Source organism: Populus trichocarpa, chromosome 3, assembly GCF_000002775.5.
Source record: "Populus trichocarpa isolate Nisqually-1 chromosome 3, P.trichocarpa_v4.1, whole genome shotgun sequence".
Classification (NCBI taxonomy): Eukaryota; Viridiplantae; Streptophyta; class Magnoliopsida; order Malpighiales; family Salicaceae; genus Populus; species Populus trichocarpa.
In genome coordinates this window covers 11168743-11188508 of record NC_037287.2, presented here as the reverse complement: position 1 = coordinate 11188508, position 19766 = coordinate 11168743, and the positions used below count along the sequence as shown (strand labels likewise).

The 19766-nt window shown below is 33.2% G+C and overlaps 2 protein-coding genes across 3 annotated transcripts; both read left to right on the top strand.

The window, feature by feature from the left end:
* The first annotated feature begins 1086 nt into the window (after positions 1–1086).
* On the top strand, positions 1087–5515 carry LOC7456104 (uncharacterized). Of its 2 annotated transcripts, XM_024598172.2 has the most exons (8): positions 1087–1290; positions 1409–1483; positions 1582–1638; positions 2039–2116; positions 2209–2277; positions 2796–3404; positions 4249–4320; positions 5071–5515. In XM_024598172.2, exons 1-8 carry the CDS (start codon positions 1189–1191, stop codon positions 5296–5298), a joined length of 1290 nt encoding a protein of 429 aa, XP_024453940.1. In that variant the 5' UTR covers positions 1087–1188; the 3' UTR covers positions 5299–5515. The 2 variants fall into 2 exon arrangements, with proteins under 2 accessions (XP_024453940.1, XP_024453941.1); XM_024598173.2 differs by lacking the exons at positions 1087–1290; positions 1409–1483; positions 1582–1638 and having other exon boundaries at positions 2053–2116; positions 2209–2293.
* Positions 5516–15134: 9619 nt separating this feature from the next.
* Positions 15135–18424, top strand: LOC18096911 (beta-amylase 3, chloroplastic). The gene is made up of 4 exons (XM_006385527.3): positions 15135–15745; positions 16068–16278; positions 17042–17152; positions 17384–18424. The coding sequence occupies exons 1-4, from the start codon at positions 15213–15215 to the stop codon at positions 18173–18175; spliced, it is 1647 nt and encodes a 548-aa protein (XP_006385589.1). The 5' UTR covers positions 15135–15212; the 3' UTR covers positions 18176–18424.
* Positions 18425–19766: the final 1342 nt, after the last annotated feature.

The following is a 19766-nucleotide window of genomic DNA, read 5'->3' as shown; positions in this document are numbered from 1 at the left end:
TATATATATATTCAATTTGGTCTCCGTTATTTTAATTATTTTAGGCTTTTGTTAAATTAATTTTTCTTTTCAATTTCACCATTCAATTAAAAAATTATTTTTATTTTTTTATTTCAATCTTGATCTTTATTCTTTTGATTATTTTTTGATCATTTTGTTCAATTAATTTTTATTTTCAATTTCATATTTAGTAAAAAATAAGATTTATTTTGTATTTTAATTTTGACCATCATTCTCTTAATTGTCATTTTTTGTTTTGAATTCTTTTGTGTAATTGATATTCTTTTTCAGATAGTGTGTTTCCAATATAATATCCTGATTTATAGGTTTGAAAAGTTAATACGAGCTGACATCTTTTTTTTTCTTATTTTCTTCTCAACTTTGTGATTGTTTATGTTTTTCTTCTATTGAGTTATTCTTATCCAATGACCTGAGTTTCGAGTTTGACAAGTAAACTCAGATGGACTTGCCCTTTATTTCTTGAGTTACATGTTTTTCATGCTAACTTAAATTGACTCGAACTGTTTTTTTATCCTTTTTCTTCACTCAATCTTATCTTTTTATATTTGAAAATTAAAGTACATGATTTTTCCTCGTTTACAAAGTTATTTTTCTTCATGTTATTATTATCATTTTTTTTAATATGATCCATTTGTTGTTATTATTATTATTTTAATTAATTAAATTAAAATCAATTTATTTGATTTAATCCTGTTTATGATTTAAGTTATAATTTTTTCTCGTTCTTTTTATGATATCTGAATATTTTATTTATTTATTTTCAAGAAAAACACCCCGCAACCTAGCGCGGGTACATGGATAGTTATTTTTCAATTTATCGTGACTCACTAAAAAATATTAAAAGACGGACTGTGGTAACATTTGATTAAAGTCAAATCAAATATCATGTAAAGTAGGATTTTGATTTTATCTCAGTTCAAAAAGAAAACTAATTTATGTATTGTAGTGTAAACTTTGGATCTGTCGGCAAGAAAAATATAAAAAAAACGAAAGAAGAAAATAAAAATTACAGAGAATGCCATTACCCGCCATCATGAATACCTTTTCTGACAGAGACAGACATGATTAAACTGCCTTATTATCCATAACTAACAGTTGCAGATCTCACTCTCTCTCTCCTCCTGTCAGTCACAAATCTAAGAAAAACACAACACAGAGACACAGAAAATGGACGGTCTGATCAAGGGCCTCATGGACGTGGCGCTCGACCACCTCGGTCAAAAAGACGATGAATCCCGGGATGAACGCTCCAGATCATCCTGGGCTGAGGTTATTACCACACCTTATGTCTTTCTCGGTCGACCGCATGTCCTTCATTCTCTTGTTTTAATGTATGTATAAGCATGTATGTAAGTATGCATGTATGTTTTGTTGCTAAAATGCGCAGGTGGTATCCGGCGAGGAGCAGGACGATCGGCAAAGTCAAGCGTATAATCGGAACAATCAGTGGGAATCACAGGAGGTTTTTTCTTTATATTTTATTCTCTTATTGATTGAATTTTGAAATTGAAATTGCGCATTGGGTTTGGTTTATTAGTTTTTCTTCTTCACTATTGGCAGAGCGAAGGAAGAAGAAAAGAGGGGTGGGAGACCGAGGGTTCGAGACGACCCCAAAAGGTTCTTTCTTTTTATTTTATTTTTCTATAATTTCATATTTTTAAGTTTCAAGAGGATCATTTAGAATGTTAGGTCACTTACCCTCAATACCAAACATGAGAACGATGGTGGATTTTTAATTAAAGAGGAGGAATAATAATAATAATAATAATAATAATAATAATAATAATAATAATAATAATAATAATCTATCTACGCGGAAAAGATTAATCAGAGGATGATGATCTGCCTTTTTCATACAGTGATGTTAAAGGAATTGTGCCTATAAAAAGTAAAAACAACCTTGATGTTACAGGAAAGCATAGCATTATGCGGTTAATCTGCCCTTTTGTTTCATTTGATTCCATGTTTCTGTGCTCAATGCTTATATGTATTCATCAAAATACCAAATATTTTATAGGCCATGAATGAAGGGTATGGAAGAAATGAAGGTTTAGAAGAGCAACATGATTATGGCCCGAACCATTGGAATAGGAAGGTTGGTTACTGGATTTTGCGATGCATGCTTTGATTTACTCTAATATCATATGATTAAACCATTATTTTCTCATCTTTAAATTTCTCACACAGGAGGATGGAGGAGAGAGTAATGATGGTTGGGAGACCGTGGGGAAAAAACATCCTCAACGACCACACAAGGTATTTCTTTTATAAGGTACATGGCGATGTAATTGTTAGCAATGTTTTGGAACGTAAAGACCAGTAGGGAATATGATGTATTTCTATAAAGTATATTGCAATGTACCTTTTGGCATGTAATTAATGTTTGGTGCTGGCAATTTAAGATTTTTAGCTTTGATTTGGCAAAAAAATCCTGTGGTCCAAGAGACCTAAATTTGGCCACTTTGTTGAAAGCTGGGTCACGGAAGGGCGTGTGATATTAATCAGCTATAGTGATGCTAAATACAAGTTGCAATGTCTATTATTGATTTTCTTGAATAACTTAAAATTTGTACTTGTATCAGAATTGTTAGTTATTGCTTTGTCGCCCTGCTTATTGGATTGCAGAATCTTAAAAGAGTCTGAAATATGTGTATTCAAAGATGATTTTTCCTAGTCACAAATATGCTTGATGATTTGTGATATTGTACGAAAAACTTGTTACCTTTTCTTCTCCTAAGACTTAGTAGCTGGTTTTTTATTATTATATTTGACAGATCCAGATGGATCAATGGAATGGATACAAAAGACCTCCGAGTGAACAAGAATACTCTAATGAGGTTGAAGAGAGTGCAGGAATAGGACCTACAAAAGAGGAGCTCGCTGACTTGTCACAAGCTTGCAACAGGCTTTGGGAACTTGACAGAAACCGTTTGGCTCCTGGCAAGGATTATCGGATTGATTGTGGGGAGGGGAAGAAGGTCTATGAGAAAGAAGATATGGCACAAGAAAGCTTATTTAGCTGGCTGAGTGATGATGTACTTAGGAGGCCAACTTTTTCTCGTTTCTGTTCACTTCTGGACAATTATAATCCAAATCAAGGGAGCAAAGAAGTTATTACATCTGAAGAGAGGCAAGAGCAAGCTGCTTTTATAGAAGAAATCAGTAGAACTGCACCGATTAAGTATCTTCACATGTATCTTGCATCGAAAGGCATTGTATCTGAAAATTACCAAGATTTTAAAAGAATATTGACTAGTCTCTGGTTTGATTTATATGGTCGAGGTGGTACATCCAGCTGCTCTTCTGCTTTTGAGCATGTTTTTGTGGGAGAAATTAAGCAGCGTGGGGAACAAGAAGTTTCTGGCTTTCATAACTGGCTTCAGGTATGCCTAGAGTTTATCTTTCTAAATTTTCTCTTATATTATTTATATTTTATTTATAATTTTTATTCGAATGTTGTTTCTCTGCCTATGGTGGCTTCTCTTGTTTAAAGCGTGTCTTATTCTTGCATGCTCGGGCTCCTTTAGTGTCTTTTATTGAACTGACTCGCTCAAAGGAGAAATTGTAATCCATGAGTAATAAGGAAACTGTTATCATCAAGGATGGTTGATATCTAACCTCGCCTCAAGTCTATCCATAGTTAAACTTTTTCATAAAATGCACCTAAAGTATGTTGATTATTTATGATGGTTATTATTTATAAGATATCTAACCTTGCCTTCACTGGAAAGATTCAAGAACAAATCCGTGATTGCCAAAAAAAAGGGTTAACATCTTTAAAGATTTTATGGCTTTCTTTTTTTCCACTTTTAGTAAATCAGAGAAATATCAGTAAACAACAACACTGGATACTGTTTCCTTTTGATCTAATTTTGTAAATTCAAGGTCTTACTTATTTGAGCTACTGGTTAGATAACATGCAGAAAGCTGGTCATTCATCATCAACCTAAAATCAGCTGATTCATCAGTAGTTTCAATATTTTCCTGGAATCGTACTCTAACACATGTTATTGAGTTTGCATTCTAGAACCCAGAAAGGGATTAGATTGTATGATGATTCTGCATGTTGAGTGCTTAAACAAATACTCTTGTGGATAGTTTTCCCCTTTTCTTCTCTCTCCCTTTCTTTCTTGTTTTCCCCTTTTTATATGGTTTGCTTTCATCTTTTGTTGAGAAATGCTTAAGAGTTGTATGTCTGATTTAATGCTTTCTTTTTCACTCAATCAGTTCTACCTGGAAGAAGCGAAGGGGGCTGTTGATTATCAAGGTTATATTTCTCCTCGGAGAGGTGGACAGATTGTAAGTGTTCTTATTCTAACTTTTGTTCCAGTAGAATGCTGAGATGCAGATGGTAATGAACTTCAATTTCAGAGGAGAAAAGAAAATCCTTGCAGTAAATAGTACCTTTATTATGTGTCATCTGCATTTATGCTATTTATCCCTACTTTGCCATGATTCCTGATATTCCTGTATTAATAGGGATGTCTTCTGTTTGTCACTGAATGAGACTCCGCTTTCTCTATGGTTTACTCTGCCTCGTTTTAACTCAACTCAGCTAAGCCCACCAGTTTGGTATAATCTATCTAGTTGCCACATGTGGAAGATGCAATTTAATGACTGTCCAAGTTCTTATCATAAGCTTAATAATGATTTTATATAAAATTTCTCGCTTTGACATGTTTATTTCTTGAGCCCAAACTCATGTGCCTTACCTAATAAGGGGTAGACTGTGTATAGAGGGAAGCATTCAGTTGTTGGCATTTAAGTTCCTGGTTTTTATGGCTGCAATTAATGTCGACCTACTTCCAAGTTCATCTTGTTGTTCCTATAGGACAATATTAATCAAGATACATACTGTCGGTCATAATATTTGATATAGAAAGTCATCAAAGAAACAGTTTTTTATCCCCATTTCCAATTTGGGGTTTATCGCACTATTGCTCTGCTCGACTATTATGGAATCCAAATGTTGCAGATGAATGCTTGTTCTGCATTGAATTGCTGTTGCACCTTGTACAAAATCTGACCTTGATTATTTCCATCCCGCAGCCTGACTCAGAGAGCCAGGTGCTTACAATCCAGTTTGAATGGAATGGAGTTCTGAAATCTGTGTCAAGCACCTTACTTGGAGTGAGTCCAGAGTTTGAAATCGCGTTGTATACTCTCTGTTTCTACGTGGGTGGAGAAGATAATTACGTGGAGCTGGGACCTTATCCTGTTAACATCAAATGCTACCGCTTCGGAGATAGAATTGGGTCTGTGTTTCCCGTAGCGTAGCGTTGAATTTAGATTTCTCGAAGTAGGCTACATGAATGTGCCTGAAAATTCTTATGAAAAAATTGTATGATGGAAACCAGTTTTTAAGTAGTTCAATTGTCTCTAATAAAAAAACGTGAAGACACCTACTGCCATGTAAAAAACTGGAATAATTACAGACAGGATTGTACTTAACATGGCTTTCAGATTCAACCATGATGTGTTCTAGTGTTACAAATGCAGGTTCAAATATTCTTGGATGCTTTCACATTTATTTATAATGCTGTTCTTTGTACTGATTTTTACCATATGTCAATCCATTATGGGTTCTCAACTTATCTGGCTAGCATAATAAAAAATATATTTCTGTGAGACCTGCTCTGCTCACACGGGCAAGAATCTAAATGCATCAATTTTTTTTTTTTAAAAACCAATTGCAGGTCACTAGTGTTACTCACCTGCTGACAAATACTAATGTGGTAATTTGATTTCTTTTTTTCACGCTCTGCTAGTTCGGTAAAAAAACTCCTTGTCTGGCTGGCTTCACAAGTTTTTGACATTAGCCACCGGCTTTTATTTATGTCTGGATGGTGGCGAGCATGCACTGTTTTCAAGATCCAAATCCAACATGAATGTAACTCCGGATCTTGGGTATAAATGTTGATTTCCCAAAACATCTCATTTTCCAGTTTCCAATACGATGACATTCCTTAAATACAAACATACAAGTGCTTCTTTTTCACTACTACTTCTGTTTGAAACACACAGAAAGGAAAACCTTGTCGCAGAAAGACCCTCCTCTGTTTTTTATTTTGATAGATTTTTTCTTCCTGATATTTCAAATTTGAGTCGGTGAAGTGGCTCGCAGACTTTTGAAGTTGGGAATAGACGTCTGAAAAGGACATACAGGTGTTTGCGAAAGAGGGCTCTGGATTAGAAAATATCAGCAAGCAGGAACCTCAATAATGGGAAAAGTTCTGATGCACCCATGAAATATCTTGTTGGAGGTGTCCAGGAAGATTTTATTTTATTTTTCTTGTGGTGGAGTCACCTACTGTATCCCAGGCGATATTCCTAAAATATCAATAAAATTAAGCATGACACAAAAATTGATAATGGGGGCCATTAACAGCATAATATAATCACAGAAGCATTCAAATTCATGTTCCCCAGCCGAAATGTATGACCCGATGAAGGAGCATGGTGTACCTGGGCATGACCTTACAGGAAATGGATGAATCTCTCTAGTTTTCGCTTGCAGGACGGCTCTGTCCTTGACAGACAGGCCTGACTTCCTTCCTAAAAGCAGACGTGATCAAAAATTAAAATCCCAGCTGCGTATCTATGGTGTACTGGTACAGGGACAACGTGCCATTACACCTACATGAACCAGAATACTCTTGCTAGAGGGCAAAGGTAGGAATTTGGGGAATAAGAAAAGAAAAGGGATTATATGAAAGAAAAAAAGTATAGCACATCACACATTTTGTCATTACTGAATAAAATATATAAATATTTCTTAATCCAATGCTAACTTAATTATCGAAAAGACTTATGAAGTCCCTGAACTGGTTTAGCTTTCTATTTTAGAAGCCTGTAAATTAAACTGACATGGAGCGTTATTTATTTAATTATGAATTAGATGGACAAAACTACGTTCAAGATGAGGTCGGGTATATTAATAAGTTCTTTGTTTTTTAAACAATATCGACCATATTTGATAATAATCAACCATAATTGATCAAACAGGACTTTAGACTTAAGGTTTTATTGTTTTCGCTTTATGCAAAAAAGCCTAAATTTAATAAGCTTGTCACAATTTAAAAACACCAGCTTATTTAGATATATTCCAAAAAATTCAATAAACTAAGAAAAGTATACTTAATCATCTCTCTACCAGAAATGAATCTAAACTCTAAATTAGAATGAAAAAATAAAGAGGAAAGCCAAAATATAAAATGAATAGACTAAGCTGGAAAACTAGGGGATTAAAAGTGTTAAAAATTCTGTAGAATTTATACATAAAAACCAACCTGAAACAATGTTCTTCAGCCTGTTTCACAGATGATTTTAGAATCAAAATTTATATAAAATTCATTCTAGTAATTACTAGAACAAATTACCTTCATTATTAGCTTTCATTACTTTCTATAAAACCATAATTAAATTTGAATATTTTGGTTTTAAATCTAATGTTTTTGAGATGAAAAATTTATTCAAGTTCTGATTAAACTATTCTAGAAAACTTAATAAAATTTTTACATTTATAGGTTGGACAAAACAACGAGTTGAAATAAATAATTCTTTATGAACCAAAACTAGAAGCAAATCAAATTGATAAAAAATAACTTTTTGTAATTTAAAAAATTATTTTAAACCCAGACCTGAGTTGGGTTGCACACACTCAAAACTTATTTAACTTAAGACGTTTATTAATATTTGAGTGCCATTAATTTAAACCAATTCTAACCTTTTCCATTCTCACTAAATAAATTATTAGAAAAACTGCTTCTTTTCCATGTAAAATATAATTTTTAGAACGTTTTGAGTTTCTTTAAAATTAATAGTTTCTTTAGATTAATTTTTTATTTATTTATAATTTATTTAAATTATATTAATGTTCTATATTAAAAAAATTATTGAGGAGATTAAATCTCATTAAGATTCTAACCCGATAATAAGAGAAGTACTCCATTTTTAATTTGACTTTTGGCCATTAACCATGGTTTTAAATAAAATTCCAACAAAATATCTATTTGTTCATGGAAAAAGCTTAAACGGGGAATGATTGATTGTGTACCGGTCCAGTTTTGGGTGACTTATTTTTTGACAATAGAAAAAGGGCTTTAAAGATCTATTTTGCTCAGACTTGGTTATGCTTTGGTTAAACTTAATTATAGATCCGGTTCAGACTCATATAAATAATACGTCATATCATTTCATACATGTAAGTTATTAAAAATTATTCTAAATAAATAAAATAGGATAAATATATAATTATTGAAAATTATCTTGAATTTTTCTATTTAAAAAAAGATGTGAGGCAGAAAACAAAAACAACAACAACTACAACTACTCAAAAACAATTGCGCGGCAATTCATTTAAGTTTACAAAAATTTAAAAATTTATTTATCAAATTTATATTATTTTTAAAATTTGTTTATCAAGTAAGCATGTAATTTTGTAGGTTGATAACATATTGTTTGTAACAATAAGTTTTTAATAGTAGATAACCTTGGACTTATGATTTTCATTATCAAAAATTTAAAAAACAAAATATAAAAATATATTCTTTGAAATCAAGAACAACTCTACAATTAATTTAAAACTCTCTTAATTGAAGCCGGCATGAAAAAAAAAAAACCTAGGGAACAATGAGCTAGGAAAATATACTTGAATATCACTGAAAATAAATAAGCATAACAAATAAAACGGAAAAGTTTCTCTCTCTTAAAATAAAGCTCGTTATGTTGCTAGCATTCCACGGCATTGCCACCTAGAAGGCTGGGATGCCGGGTTACCATCAATGGATACAGCTCATGCAATGGAGAACCAAGAAAAAAGAGCATGTGAACTTTGAACATTTGCGTGGGGGGACCCTTGAGCCAATTGCCATGCAAGATGACAACAGTAGCTTCAATGTTTCAGTGCGAAAGAAGTTAGCAAAAGGGGTCTATTCCTCCCGTCCAAATTCAGTCTTAATCCATCTCCAAAGAAAAATATAGCAAGATCCTGTTATTGTCGAGATGATATTGAAACTTGATTCTCCATGAGAGAGAGAGAAACACCGACACCGGCCAATGAAAGTTAATCCCATCTCTCCCCTTTCAATTTCAAATTTGTATTTGCAGAGAGAGACAAAATCAACCAAACGAAGTTGATCTTTATTTTTCTCCTGCATTTAGATTTTTCCACTAGATTTAGATACATAGAGAAACAACATTCCCTTCTCTTTTGGCGTTGTGGACTTCAGAATGAAACCAAATGCATTCCTTTCGGGATTGTAGATTTTAAAGTGAAATCAAATTTACCCTGACGGAAAATGACGAGTTGCCGGAGTTTCTACCTGGAAAATGCATCCCCGCTAAATGTTTAACCCAAGAACAGGCATATCATACAAGAGCCTGCACATGAAGTTATGCTTAACCCAAGAACAGAAATGAGGAATTCCCCCATAGATGATTGTCACAAAATTACAAACTTCATGATGCAATGTTTTCTCAGTAGCCAACACCTGGGACCGTTGCTTAGTATTTTTTTAATGGTTTTATAATAACAAATCCAGGTAACAGTAGCGTGCTGACAACCTAGAGGTTATGGATTTGAGTGCTAGGAGGCATACCTATTTTCTTAAATGTGACGTGTATTATCATTTGTGATTTTTTTTTAAATATAAAAAATAAAAGGCTGGTCGACATGCTATTTGCTTTCTTAATAAGCAAGAAAATAAAACAAAACCAGGAGGCCTAGGCGATGTGACTGGCTCTTTGCTGTTTTCTTCTTTTTTTACATTTTAAAAATAATTTATCAAATTCACTTACTATTTATTTTTTATATAATTATTCTTAAATATCATTATAAATTTTTATTTTAATAATTTCTTTTCAATTATTATGTATTTGATATGAAAATAACTACTAATAATTAATAAATTCTTTTGAAAAATCAATTAAAATCAATTGTTTATTATTCAAATATCTAAATAGATATATTTATGATTTTTTTAGCTTTCAATCATATAAAATATAGACATGTTATTTTGATATTTTTTATTAATTTACTTAACAATCATTATTTTTAAAAGTATAGTACTGTTGAATAAGAAAAACAAGAGATATGTTTATAGAAAAATTATTTTTATAAAAAAATTCAAAACAACTGTATTTTTAGGTTAAATAATACTGTTAAAGTTTTTTCTGAGATCTAAAAAAAATTTAAGCCACCACAATATAGCATGAACATATAAATTAGTAAAACTATAATATTGTCTTTCAATATATTAGAAGTGAACATCTCATGCGTGCGTGCGTGCGTGCGTGTAAGATTTTATCATCACTATTTGCCTCAGATATTTCTCAAAATGTGAGCAATTTAGAATGGTGAGGCTGTGACATATGTATTTTTTTATATATGTCAAAATATTTAAGTTTTAACCAATAAAATTTTGACATCTACAAAAAATATTCAACACCACTTTGGTTATCTTTCCATGTATACATATAAAAGTAAAAAAATTAAAAATTAAAACATGGACAATAAGTTGAAAAAAAGAGAATATACAAGGCAAGTTTTTCAAATCATATTTTTTTGACATAGGTTTACTGTAAATTCTGTTTTCTTAACCTAATGGAAAACCCATATTATAAACTTTAGTAATTTAAGATGCATATTGAATATTTTTCATTAAGATGTAAAAAACAAATCTTGTATATTAGATTAACCCATGTTAAAATTCTTCAAGTTGTTCAAAAGTTTACAATAGTACACGAGTACTCACCTATATATTATTTAATTCCCTGTTATTTTTTAATTAAGCCTTTTTTCTTGACAAAATTATAAAATTAAATGATATAATACTATTTCTTAAAAAATATAGAATGATTAAAAATTCGAAATACGTAAAAAAAATATTATATATATTTTTTAAAAAATTATTACCTTAATTATGATTTAGTTTCAAGATAAACATTTTCTGAATTCAACTTTAATCAATAAAAAGAAATTTTAAAACTAATACCAAGTTAGGAAAGAAATAAAACACTATAAAAATTATGTAAAAATTAAGTTAAACATTTTTACATGTATATATGAGATCTACTGATATTTTTATTCAAATACATAATTATAACGATTATATATGATAATGAATAAATAAAATTATGATAACATAATTAAATTACTAAATAACTGATTATATACGAATAATCAAATAACTAGATTAAATGCAGACCATACGAATAGTAAAGACACACTGCTATTGTCAATTTGTGCCCGAAAACGACATATATGTTTTCAGCTTCGGAGATCATGTCCTCGTGTCTGATTTTCACTACATGGATTGGTCTGCACAAATTCCTTTTCCACCCCTTTCATTTTGCCCTTTTCTTTCTAATTTTTCCTTTGACCCTTGTCTTTTTTCATTCACAGATCTTGTTTGTGCGCGACGTGTTTGTGCGAGAGACAGAGAGGAAGAGGTAAGATTTTCATATCCTCCACCAATTGTAATGAAGGCTGACCACTAGGGCAGCATACAGCTAAGCTCAAAAGATCGTTGCTTCAATAAAGACCATAGTATCTATGTCAAGGTGCGAAGATTCGTGATGATCTTTTCAATCAACTAGGCTTAAGTACTATATCCATCAAAACTTGTATGCTTCCTCTACGCCTATCAAAGCGCTTAATTTACCAATACATCATCCTCATTTCTCAATTTGTCTTGAAATAGGGATGTTTGGAGCCATCAGGCACGTATTAAAGTTACTGCAGTGATTAATGCTCAGCTCCGTTATACATGTGTGCATGCATATCGTCATCATCAATTGTGAAGAAAAGCTTTGAAAAGGGCAGAAAGAGCAAAGGATATCAGAATGATTTACTATACTTGCTTGTGTAATTTCAAAAATGCATCCCTCCACATGACAATGGAACTCACAACGGTCAAGACAAACAAAGCAAGCAATCACTGAAGCTTAAATTTCACGAGGTTCATTTTTATAGTGTTAAATGGTGCAACAAATTCAGAAGTGCCATAAAAAAAATTGCGTAGAAGATTATGTAGTGAAAACAGAATGGTCCGGATCACTGGGAAAAGGTAAACCTATACAAAAATATAATAAGACAGATACGGAGAATAAATTAATTCATCAATACAATAAAACCAGCTAAAAGCTAGCTTCTAACGCACATGAAAATTCGTTTGTCTTTATGGATCACAGATTAAGTATCATCAGTATTAAATATTAAATCTTGATTTGTTTCTCTAGTTGTGCTCTGTGTCGAAATCCATCTCATACCAAGCACTGATGCCAAAATGCTCAGGTAGAGAGAGAGAGAGAGAGAGTAAAACATGGTTAAGCCAGCCCTAGGGTATTTTCCATGAATATTGCTTCTAAAGGTGTCCATATTTCTCAACACTACTGGCAAAATATGGAACAAATTCATGCAAGATAAATGCAATTTCAATCTCGTTGCTGAAGAATTGCATGGCAGTGAAGTTAATTCAACTAAGCAGCCGGGCATGAATGGCTTGAAGCATACAGAAAGTAAATTCCAAGAACAACGAAAACAGAGACTTGTTGCTACCACACGTTTTCCCAATCAATCCAGTCTCTTATCCGAAGCTGAGCAGAGCTTAAAAAAGAAAAAAAAATCAAGATTTTATCTGCCACAGAAAATCATAAAAGGAGGAATGAAGATATATAAAGCCGAATGGAAGCAAGCATATTTTGTGGGGTAAGCCAGGTAGTGGCAAAAGAAAACCACCCATTGTTCACCAATCCAAGATATTTGATGAAGTCTGATAACAGAAGAATTGAAAAGGGAAAATAAAATCCCTCTATCACTAACTCATATATATGTTAATTAATGATGCTACTCATGTAGTCTAATATATTCACTAGCAAGTCTAATATCCTAAAAAGCTTTTGGAGTCCATGAACTTCGTATGATAAGCACCCATTATAATTTGGAAGGGAAGTGTTGAGAAAGAAAAAATTATTAATCCAATAGTTTCAAAATAGAGTTTAGAGCAATTTTCTGCAGTTTACAGCCATTTAACTTCACAAAACATGAATTTCCTATATTCACAGAACCTATTTCGTGTGAGAAAACTATTGTGCATATAAATCGTTAATTGATTAAATTATTGGAATATCTTTAAAAGAAAAATAACATTTAACTTGTGTCTAGGGCTGTTTTTTTAATTTAACTTTTTAAAGCACTGTATAATTACTTTATTGCTTTTAAAATAAAAAAAAATTAAAACTTGACTTCATGTACTTGTTCATAACATCATATCTTTTTTCATATCTTTTTTTTTTGGTTATGATCATTGGTCTTTTAAGGGTAGTATTTTAATTAATATCAATAATAATTAAAAAAAAAAGGTTGATGATGGTTGTTTTTGGATCCTTTTTTAAAATTTAATTTTTTTTTTGCCTTCAAGATTTATTTCATTTTAATTTAAATTTGTTTCAATACAAGTTTCATGGTTTTTTCACCATCTCATACTCTATATTACGAGTTTCGCAGACCAATGACATAGCACATGTCAAAAACACTAGTACATATAAAGAAAATAGAAAAGAATATGGTGCTCACTGTTCATATGAACAATTAAATATTTCTTTTGTTTTTTAATTGTCTAAGTTTTTTTGGTCATGCAATTACATCCTTGCCAAGACTAAGACTAATTAGATAAAATTAAGCTTGGAGTTATTGTAAAAGTACCAAATTACAAGTTAAAAGACTAAAAAGTAAAACACGGAGAAAAAAAATGGCTTACCATAAATACACAACAAGTTTCATTTTGGTATGATACTTCATGTTGGTTATAGAAGAGAGAGAGACTTGGTAGAAAAGGCAAAGAGAGAAGATCGTTTTTGTCTGCTTTTCGATGATGAAACTCATCGTTTTTTTATGTCAATGAATTTCTTTTGACAAGGAGAGTTTGATGATAGTAGCTTTTTTTCTATCTTTAACATCCTTGAAAAAGAAGACTAGGCTCGGTTTAGACTTTTTTTTTTTTTCGTTTGAATTTTCTTTTTTAGGGTGTTTTGAGGTATTTATGTGGTTGAGAGATATGTTTTCAAATGAAAACATGTTGGAAAATGGATTGTCCACCCTAAAAACCTCTCCCTTCATTTTTATAGCCTAGTTGATGATGTGTCGTCTGCTACAGCCGGCAACAAGTCATCTAATGTTTATTTTTTAAAAAAATAGAGGTGGATCCTAAACAAGAAAAAAATTTACCCTACGTGCCTAGGCCACCCAGGCTTACATCAATAAGTTTTTTCTTTTATGTCATTTTTTTTAATTTCACCGTTTAGTGTTGGAATTTCATAAAATTTTGTGTTCAATTTATCTTTCGATATTTAATTAGTTTTAAATTAATTTTTGTTTTTATATCATTTCATGAAATAAAATAAAAATTAATTGAATTCAATGGAGCTACCGTGAGTTTTGTATGTTAACATGTGCACTTTTTTCTCTTGATTTTTATTTTATTTTATTAGAGTACCTTACATACTATTTAATTTGAAATAAAAGTAGATAAATAGCATTCAAGTTAGAAACGTTATGCTGGGTTTAATGACAAGGTAAAAAATTTCATAACCTGTGGCCAAGATAATATGTTTTTACATTCAACAAAATTTTTATCTAACACATAGCGTAGCGTGGGAAGTAAAGCTAGTAGTAAACTGATTAAACCTTCAAGTGGGCAGGTGCAATAAAAATAAATAAATAAATAGTTTAAAAATATATTACATGCATCATTCTAGATATTTCAATTGCGTGTTGTCAAGCAAACGAGAGTCCAGGCCTGATATTTACCTAACAGCTCCTTTCCAGGAAAGAACATGCAAACACACAACACGTTTTGAACCATAAGATGGCAGACTCACCCTTGAGTCAGCTTCCAACAATCGAGCCTGATTTACCCTTGGTCGATTCAACGGGTGGACCATAAAAACTGAAACATTTTTTTTTATTATTATTTCAAGCATAAAAAAAATAGGGAAAAGGTGCGACCACGTATGCCAAAAATGACTATTCTTGATTGTTTGGACCTTTTCTCTTTTAGACAGTGCCCACCAAAACTTTATCCTTCAAAAACCTGAGCCTGAGTTTCTGTTATAAATGAACACACAGCACGATCATTCATTCCTACATTTCTTCTCTCCGTCTTCTGTTTTTTAAAAAACCATAGAGAAACATGACTATAACGCTGCGATCTTCGACTTCTTTTATCAGTCTAAGACACACCAGAAGCCTCAAAACTCCTGATGGTTTTTCCGGCACTGTTTGCTTTGCGCAAATCAAGCCATCATGCCGTCTTCAAGCAAAGAACTCAAAGCAAGAAGCACAGCTTTCGCAAGATGATATCCTGGTGACAGAAGGAAGGAAGAGCAAGAATTGGGAGAAACTACATGCAATATCAGGTCCTGATCATAGCAGCAGCAACTCTAGAGTGCCCGTGTTTGTGATGCTGCCACTTGACACAGTAACAATCGGAGGGAATTTGAACAAGCCAAGAGCAATGAATGCTAGCTTGATGGCCTTGAGAAGTGCAGGAGTCGAAGGAGTAATGGTGGATGCTTGGTGGGGATTGGTAGAGAAAGATGGACCTTTAAAATACAACTGGGAAGGGTATGCGGAGCTTGTGCAGATGGTGCAGAAGCATGGCCTGAAGCTTCAAGTTGTTATGTCCTTTCATCAGTGTGGAGGAAATGTCGGAGATTCTTGCAGGTACTTTTAAGCCTAAACCTTTCTAGTTGTAGGTGGGTTTAAAGTGAATCACAAATAAGCAATGAATTCTTAGTTTTGATATATTTTTCCCTTTTAAGTTTAAGATTGAGAGACGAATTACTCGTAAGAATATTTGTCAGATTCCTTGAGACCTAGTAAAGACCTTTTCAGACTTGACTACAACTTAAAGTTCCAAGCAGTAAACTTTTTTATTTGTAAAGTATTAGTCTTTTTTATAACAATTATATATTTCGCAGGACAATATCTTCTTTGATAAATATTCTAAATAGTGCCTCATCCCTCCTTTCTCCTGAACTTTTAGCATTCCCCTACCTCCGTGGGTGCTTGAAGAGATGAGCAAAAACCTTGATCTTGTCTACACAGACAAGTCAGGTCGGAGGAATCCTGAGTACATTTCCTTGGGCTGTGACTCATTGCCATTGCTAAGAGGAAGAACACCCATACAGGTCTACAGTGATTACATGAGGAGCTTCCGCAACAGATTCAAAGATTACCTAGGACAAGTTATCACGGTACGCTTCTGCACATGACACTTCTTGGTTCTAGTTTTTTGGCATAGAGACGAACTTCATATCAATTGGGCACATAAATGATCACCAAATTTACTCCACAAAATGAAACCATGTAACAAACTTGAACTATTATTCTCTCACGTAGACATCATAGGGCACGTTCTTGCTAATCAGATCTCTGTTATTTATTTTTTATTTTTTTTGGCAATAAGAATTTTGAAAAGTGCATCGACAGAAGGCTAACATGGAAATTTTTCACGGGTTAAATGAATAAAAACATGATCCCTCCATCGAAAGACTACTGAGCTTGAAGCAAGGATTAAGCACAAGCTCATGACTAACTAGCTTGTAAGCAAATGGGTCAATGCCACCTCATCATTGATTACTAAATATCAGCTTAAGGAACAGCGTTTCTTTATTTTCTTTCATTTTTCACTTCAAGTTTGGTTTATATATGCCAAAGGGCTAATCCAGTGATCCATGCAAATATCATAGGTTTCGAGTATAAGAGTAACTCAACTGGTCAGTTTGTTCTTTAATAATCACGAGTTCGAGTCTTCTCAGAGCCACTAAAAGCTTACTTATCAGTAACTTTAAAAAAAATTCATAGGTTTCATTTGGTCATATTTGACTGAGACTACCGGAGAGAGACTGAACTAAAACGGTACCAACTGATTCAAAAAAAATCAAGAGCAAGCCCTTCCTTATCTGCACGTAGGATATTATTTCTTGAAGCTTAAAAAACCGACCGTTTCTATTGCAGGAAATTCAAGTGGGGATGGGTCCATGTGGAGAACTGAGATATCCAGCTTATCCAGAAAGCAAGGGCACATGGAACTTTCCTGGAATTGGGGAATTCCAATGTTATGACAAGGTAAATTTGGCTGCATCCTAAACTGCAGATTTTTTAGCATGCTAGTCGGCTAATTTGAGCAATCCACAGATTGAGTGCTCCATCAATTTATAACACAATTGATACATCTTATTCAGTGGTTGCACATGGAATCAAATCATCAGATTAACCACAGAACTTTTAATATATTTGGTCGAGTTATTTGGTTTTGGAAATTTTAATTCCTAAAAACATCTCTTTTACGTTGAACAGTACATGAGAGCTTCACTGGAAGCCTCAGCTGAAGCAGTTGGAAAGACAGGCTGGGGACAACGTGGACCCCATGATTCCGGCCAGTATAATCAATTTCCTGAAGAAACTGGATTTTTCAGGAGGGATGGAACATGGAACACTGAATATGGACAGTTCTTCTTAGAATGGTACTCAGGGAAGCTACTAGAGCATGGTGACAAAATCCTAGCGGCTGCAGAAGGAATATTTCGAGGAACTGGAGCAAAATTATCGGGAAAAGTAGCAGGAATTCACTGGCATTACGGAACGAGGTCTCACGCAGCAGAACTAACTGCAGGATACTATAATACTAGACATCATGATGGATACCTACCAATGGCACGGATGTTCAGTAAACATGGAGTTGTGTTCAATTTCACCTGCATGGAAATGAGAGATGGGGAGCAACCACAACATGCAAATTGCTCTCCAGAAGGATTAGTGCGGCAAGTGAAGATGGCTACAAGGACTGCTAGGACTGAACTTGCAGGAGAGAATGCATTGGAGAGGTATGATGCAGGTGCATTTTCACAAGTTATGGCAACGAGTAGATCAGAATCTGGCAATGGATTGACTGCATTTACATATCTAAGAATGAATAAGAGGTTGTTTGAAGGGGACAACTGGCTGCATTTAGTGCAGTTTGTTGAAAGCATGTCAGAGGGAGGTCGCCACGGAAAACTATCAGAATGTGACTCCAGTGGAACTAACCTTTACGTTGGCTTTATCAAAGACAAGAGCGTTCAGAAAACTACGGAAGTTGCTCTGGCATAAAAAAAGAAGAGTGTATCTTCATGTAAAACACCAAATAGCTCAATGTATTAGAGGTAAAAAAGTAGAAATAAAATCACCATACCTTTGGCATGACCTGCCAAACTCTGAGATGATTGTATAGAAGAATCAAAACCTGTATCTATATCTCCATGCCCACCAACGGAGAATAAATTCTTATAAGCTAATGTTGTATCGGCCAAGATTATAGAAAGCTAAAAGACGACTCGTCATTTTTGGGTGAGCCAAAGAGATCGGCCAATCTTATTCATCACAACATCCAATCAACATCCTTCTTTCTCTTGACATTTTTTAATGAATGCATTTTTAAATTCAATCTCCATCCCTGTCCATCTACCATGTATCCAATGTATTACAGGAAAAAGGAATTGCATTTTGTTAAACGATGACCTTATTTTACAATCATGTTAGAAGAATTGTCGTGTTAGAAACCAGTAAGTTTGTTGAATTGTCCTTGCTACTACATAGACTAGAGGGAATCATGCTTTCGAAGAGATCTAAGTTGCAGAAACTAATCTTAAGCTCCCAGGTGTCAGTTTTATTAAACTAATGTGTACATTAAACTTGTGCCTAACTTTATGAATACTATTGTGTTCTGTATGTTACTAATATCTTTCTTCTCTTTTCTTTCGTGGAAAAAGAAAACTTATCAAGGGAGTGCTATCCTATTTACAGAGAACAAAACTTACACAAAAATAATGAGCCAATAAACTCAGTAGCATCATTTACACTAGCAAAATGTTCCTCTGCATGCCAGAATTTAAATTTGTAATCAAATTGTCTATAAGAAGGCTAAGACTCTTTTCTATTGCACGCCTGGTTTTTTCGCATTACTTAGTAACTCCTTTTTTCTGCCTACAGAAACCTCCACAAATCCAAGCATTCAACTCAACATCCCCAGGGCCTGAAGTGCTCCAACTTCCGAATGGCTCCAGCAGTGAAACAACAAGTGATTGAAAGATTCAGCTGCACCCTCACAAAGATAGTACCACGTCCCATTTTCTGTAGGATTATTAACAGCCAAAATCCTATGCAAACCACCTCTCATTCAAAAAAAAAAAACACTCTGTAGAGAGGACTTTGATCTTCCAAATAGATCTCCAAGGGAAATCACTAATCTCTCAATGCACAATTCTTTCACAAAGCTGTCTGGAGATTTTAACTAAATTTACTGTTCATATATAGTCCCCATGTCATCACATCCTCAACTTCAACCCTCAACATGCATCATAAGTGATATGAAAAAAAAAAAAATTAACATCTATCTTATCCCTAACCAAGTCAAAAAAAGATCGGAGAAATTAGGACTCTAGAAGAATATTCGGATGTTAAGTTTTCATACAAAAAAAGAAAAACAGTCGTCCCCACTTCAAATGCGAAAAGAACTCTTCCCAACCTCTTCTAATTTATTGCAAGGATTCTAGGATCAGGGCCTATTAATACCAAAATCAACACAAACTATTAAGCATTTTATCATCGAAATTCCTCAAAGCTCTTAAGCTTAGGAACATTTTATGATCGGATTATTGTTAATAAAATATAATGTATGGACCTATTCTTTTAATAAATCTTT

Bases quoted from the DNA above. Each gene is read 5' to 3' on its own strand.
- LOC7456104 (XM_024598172.2), top strand. From the start codon at position 1,189: ATGGACGGTCTGATCAAGGGCCTCATGGACGTGGCGCTCGACCACCTC. The intron at 2,117-2,208 runs GTTGGTTACTGG...TTTCTCACACAG, and splicing joins CGAACCATTGGAATAGGAAG to GAGGATGGAGGAGAGAGTAA. The intron at 3,405-4,248 runs GTATGCCTAGAG...TCACTCAATCAG, and splicing joins GCTTTCATAACTGGCTTCAG to TTCTACCTGGAAGAAGCGAA.
- LOC18096911 (XM_006385527.3), top strand. From the start codon at position 15,213: ATGACTATAACGCTGCGATCTTCGACTTCTTTTATCAGTCTAAGACAC. The intron at 15,746-16,067 runs GTACTTTTAAGC...CTGAACTTTTAG, and splicing joins AATGTCGGAGATTCTTGCAG to CATTCCCCTACCTCCGTGGG. The intron at 17,153-17,383 runs GTAAATTTGGCT...TACGTTGAACAG, and splicing joins AATTCCAATGTTATGACAAG to TACATGAGAGCTTCACTGGA.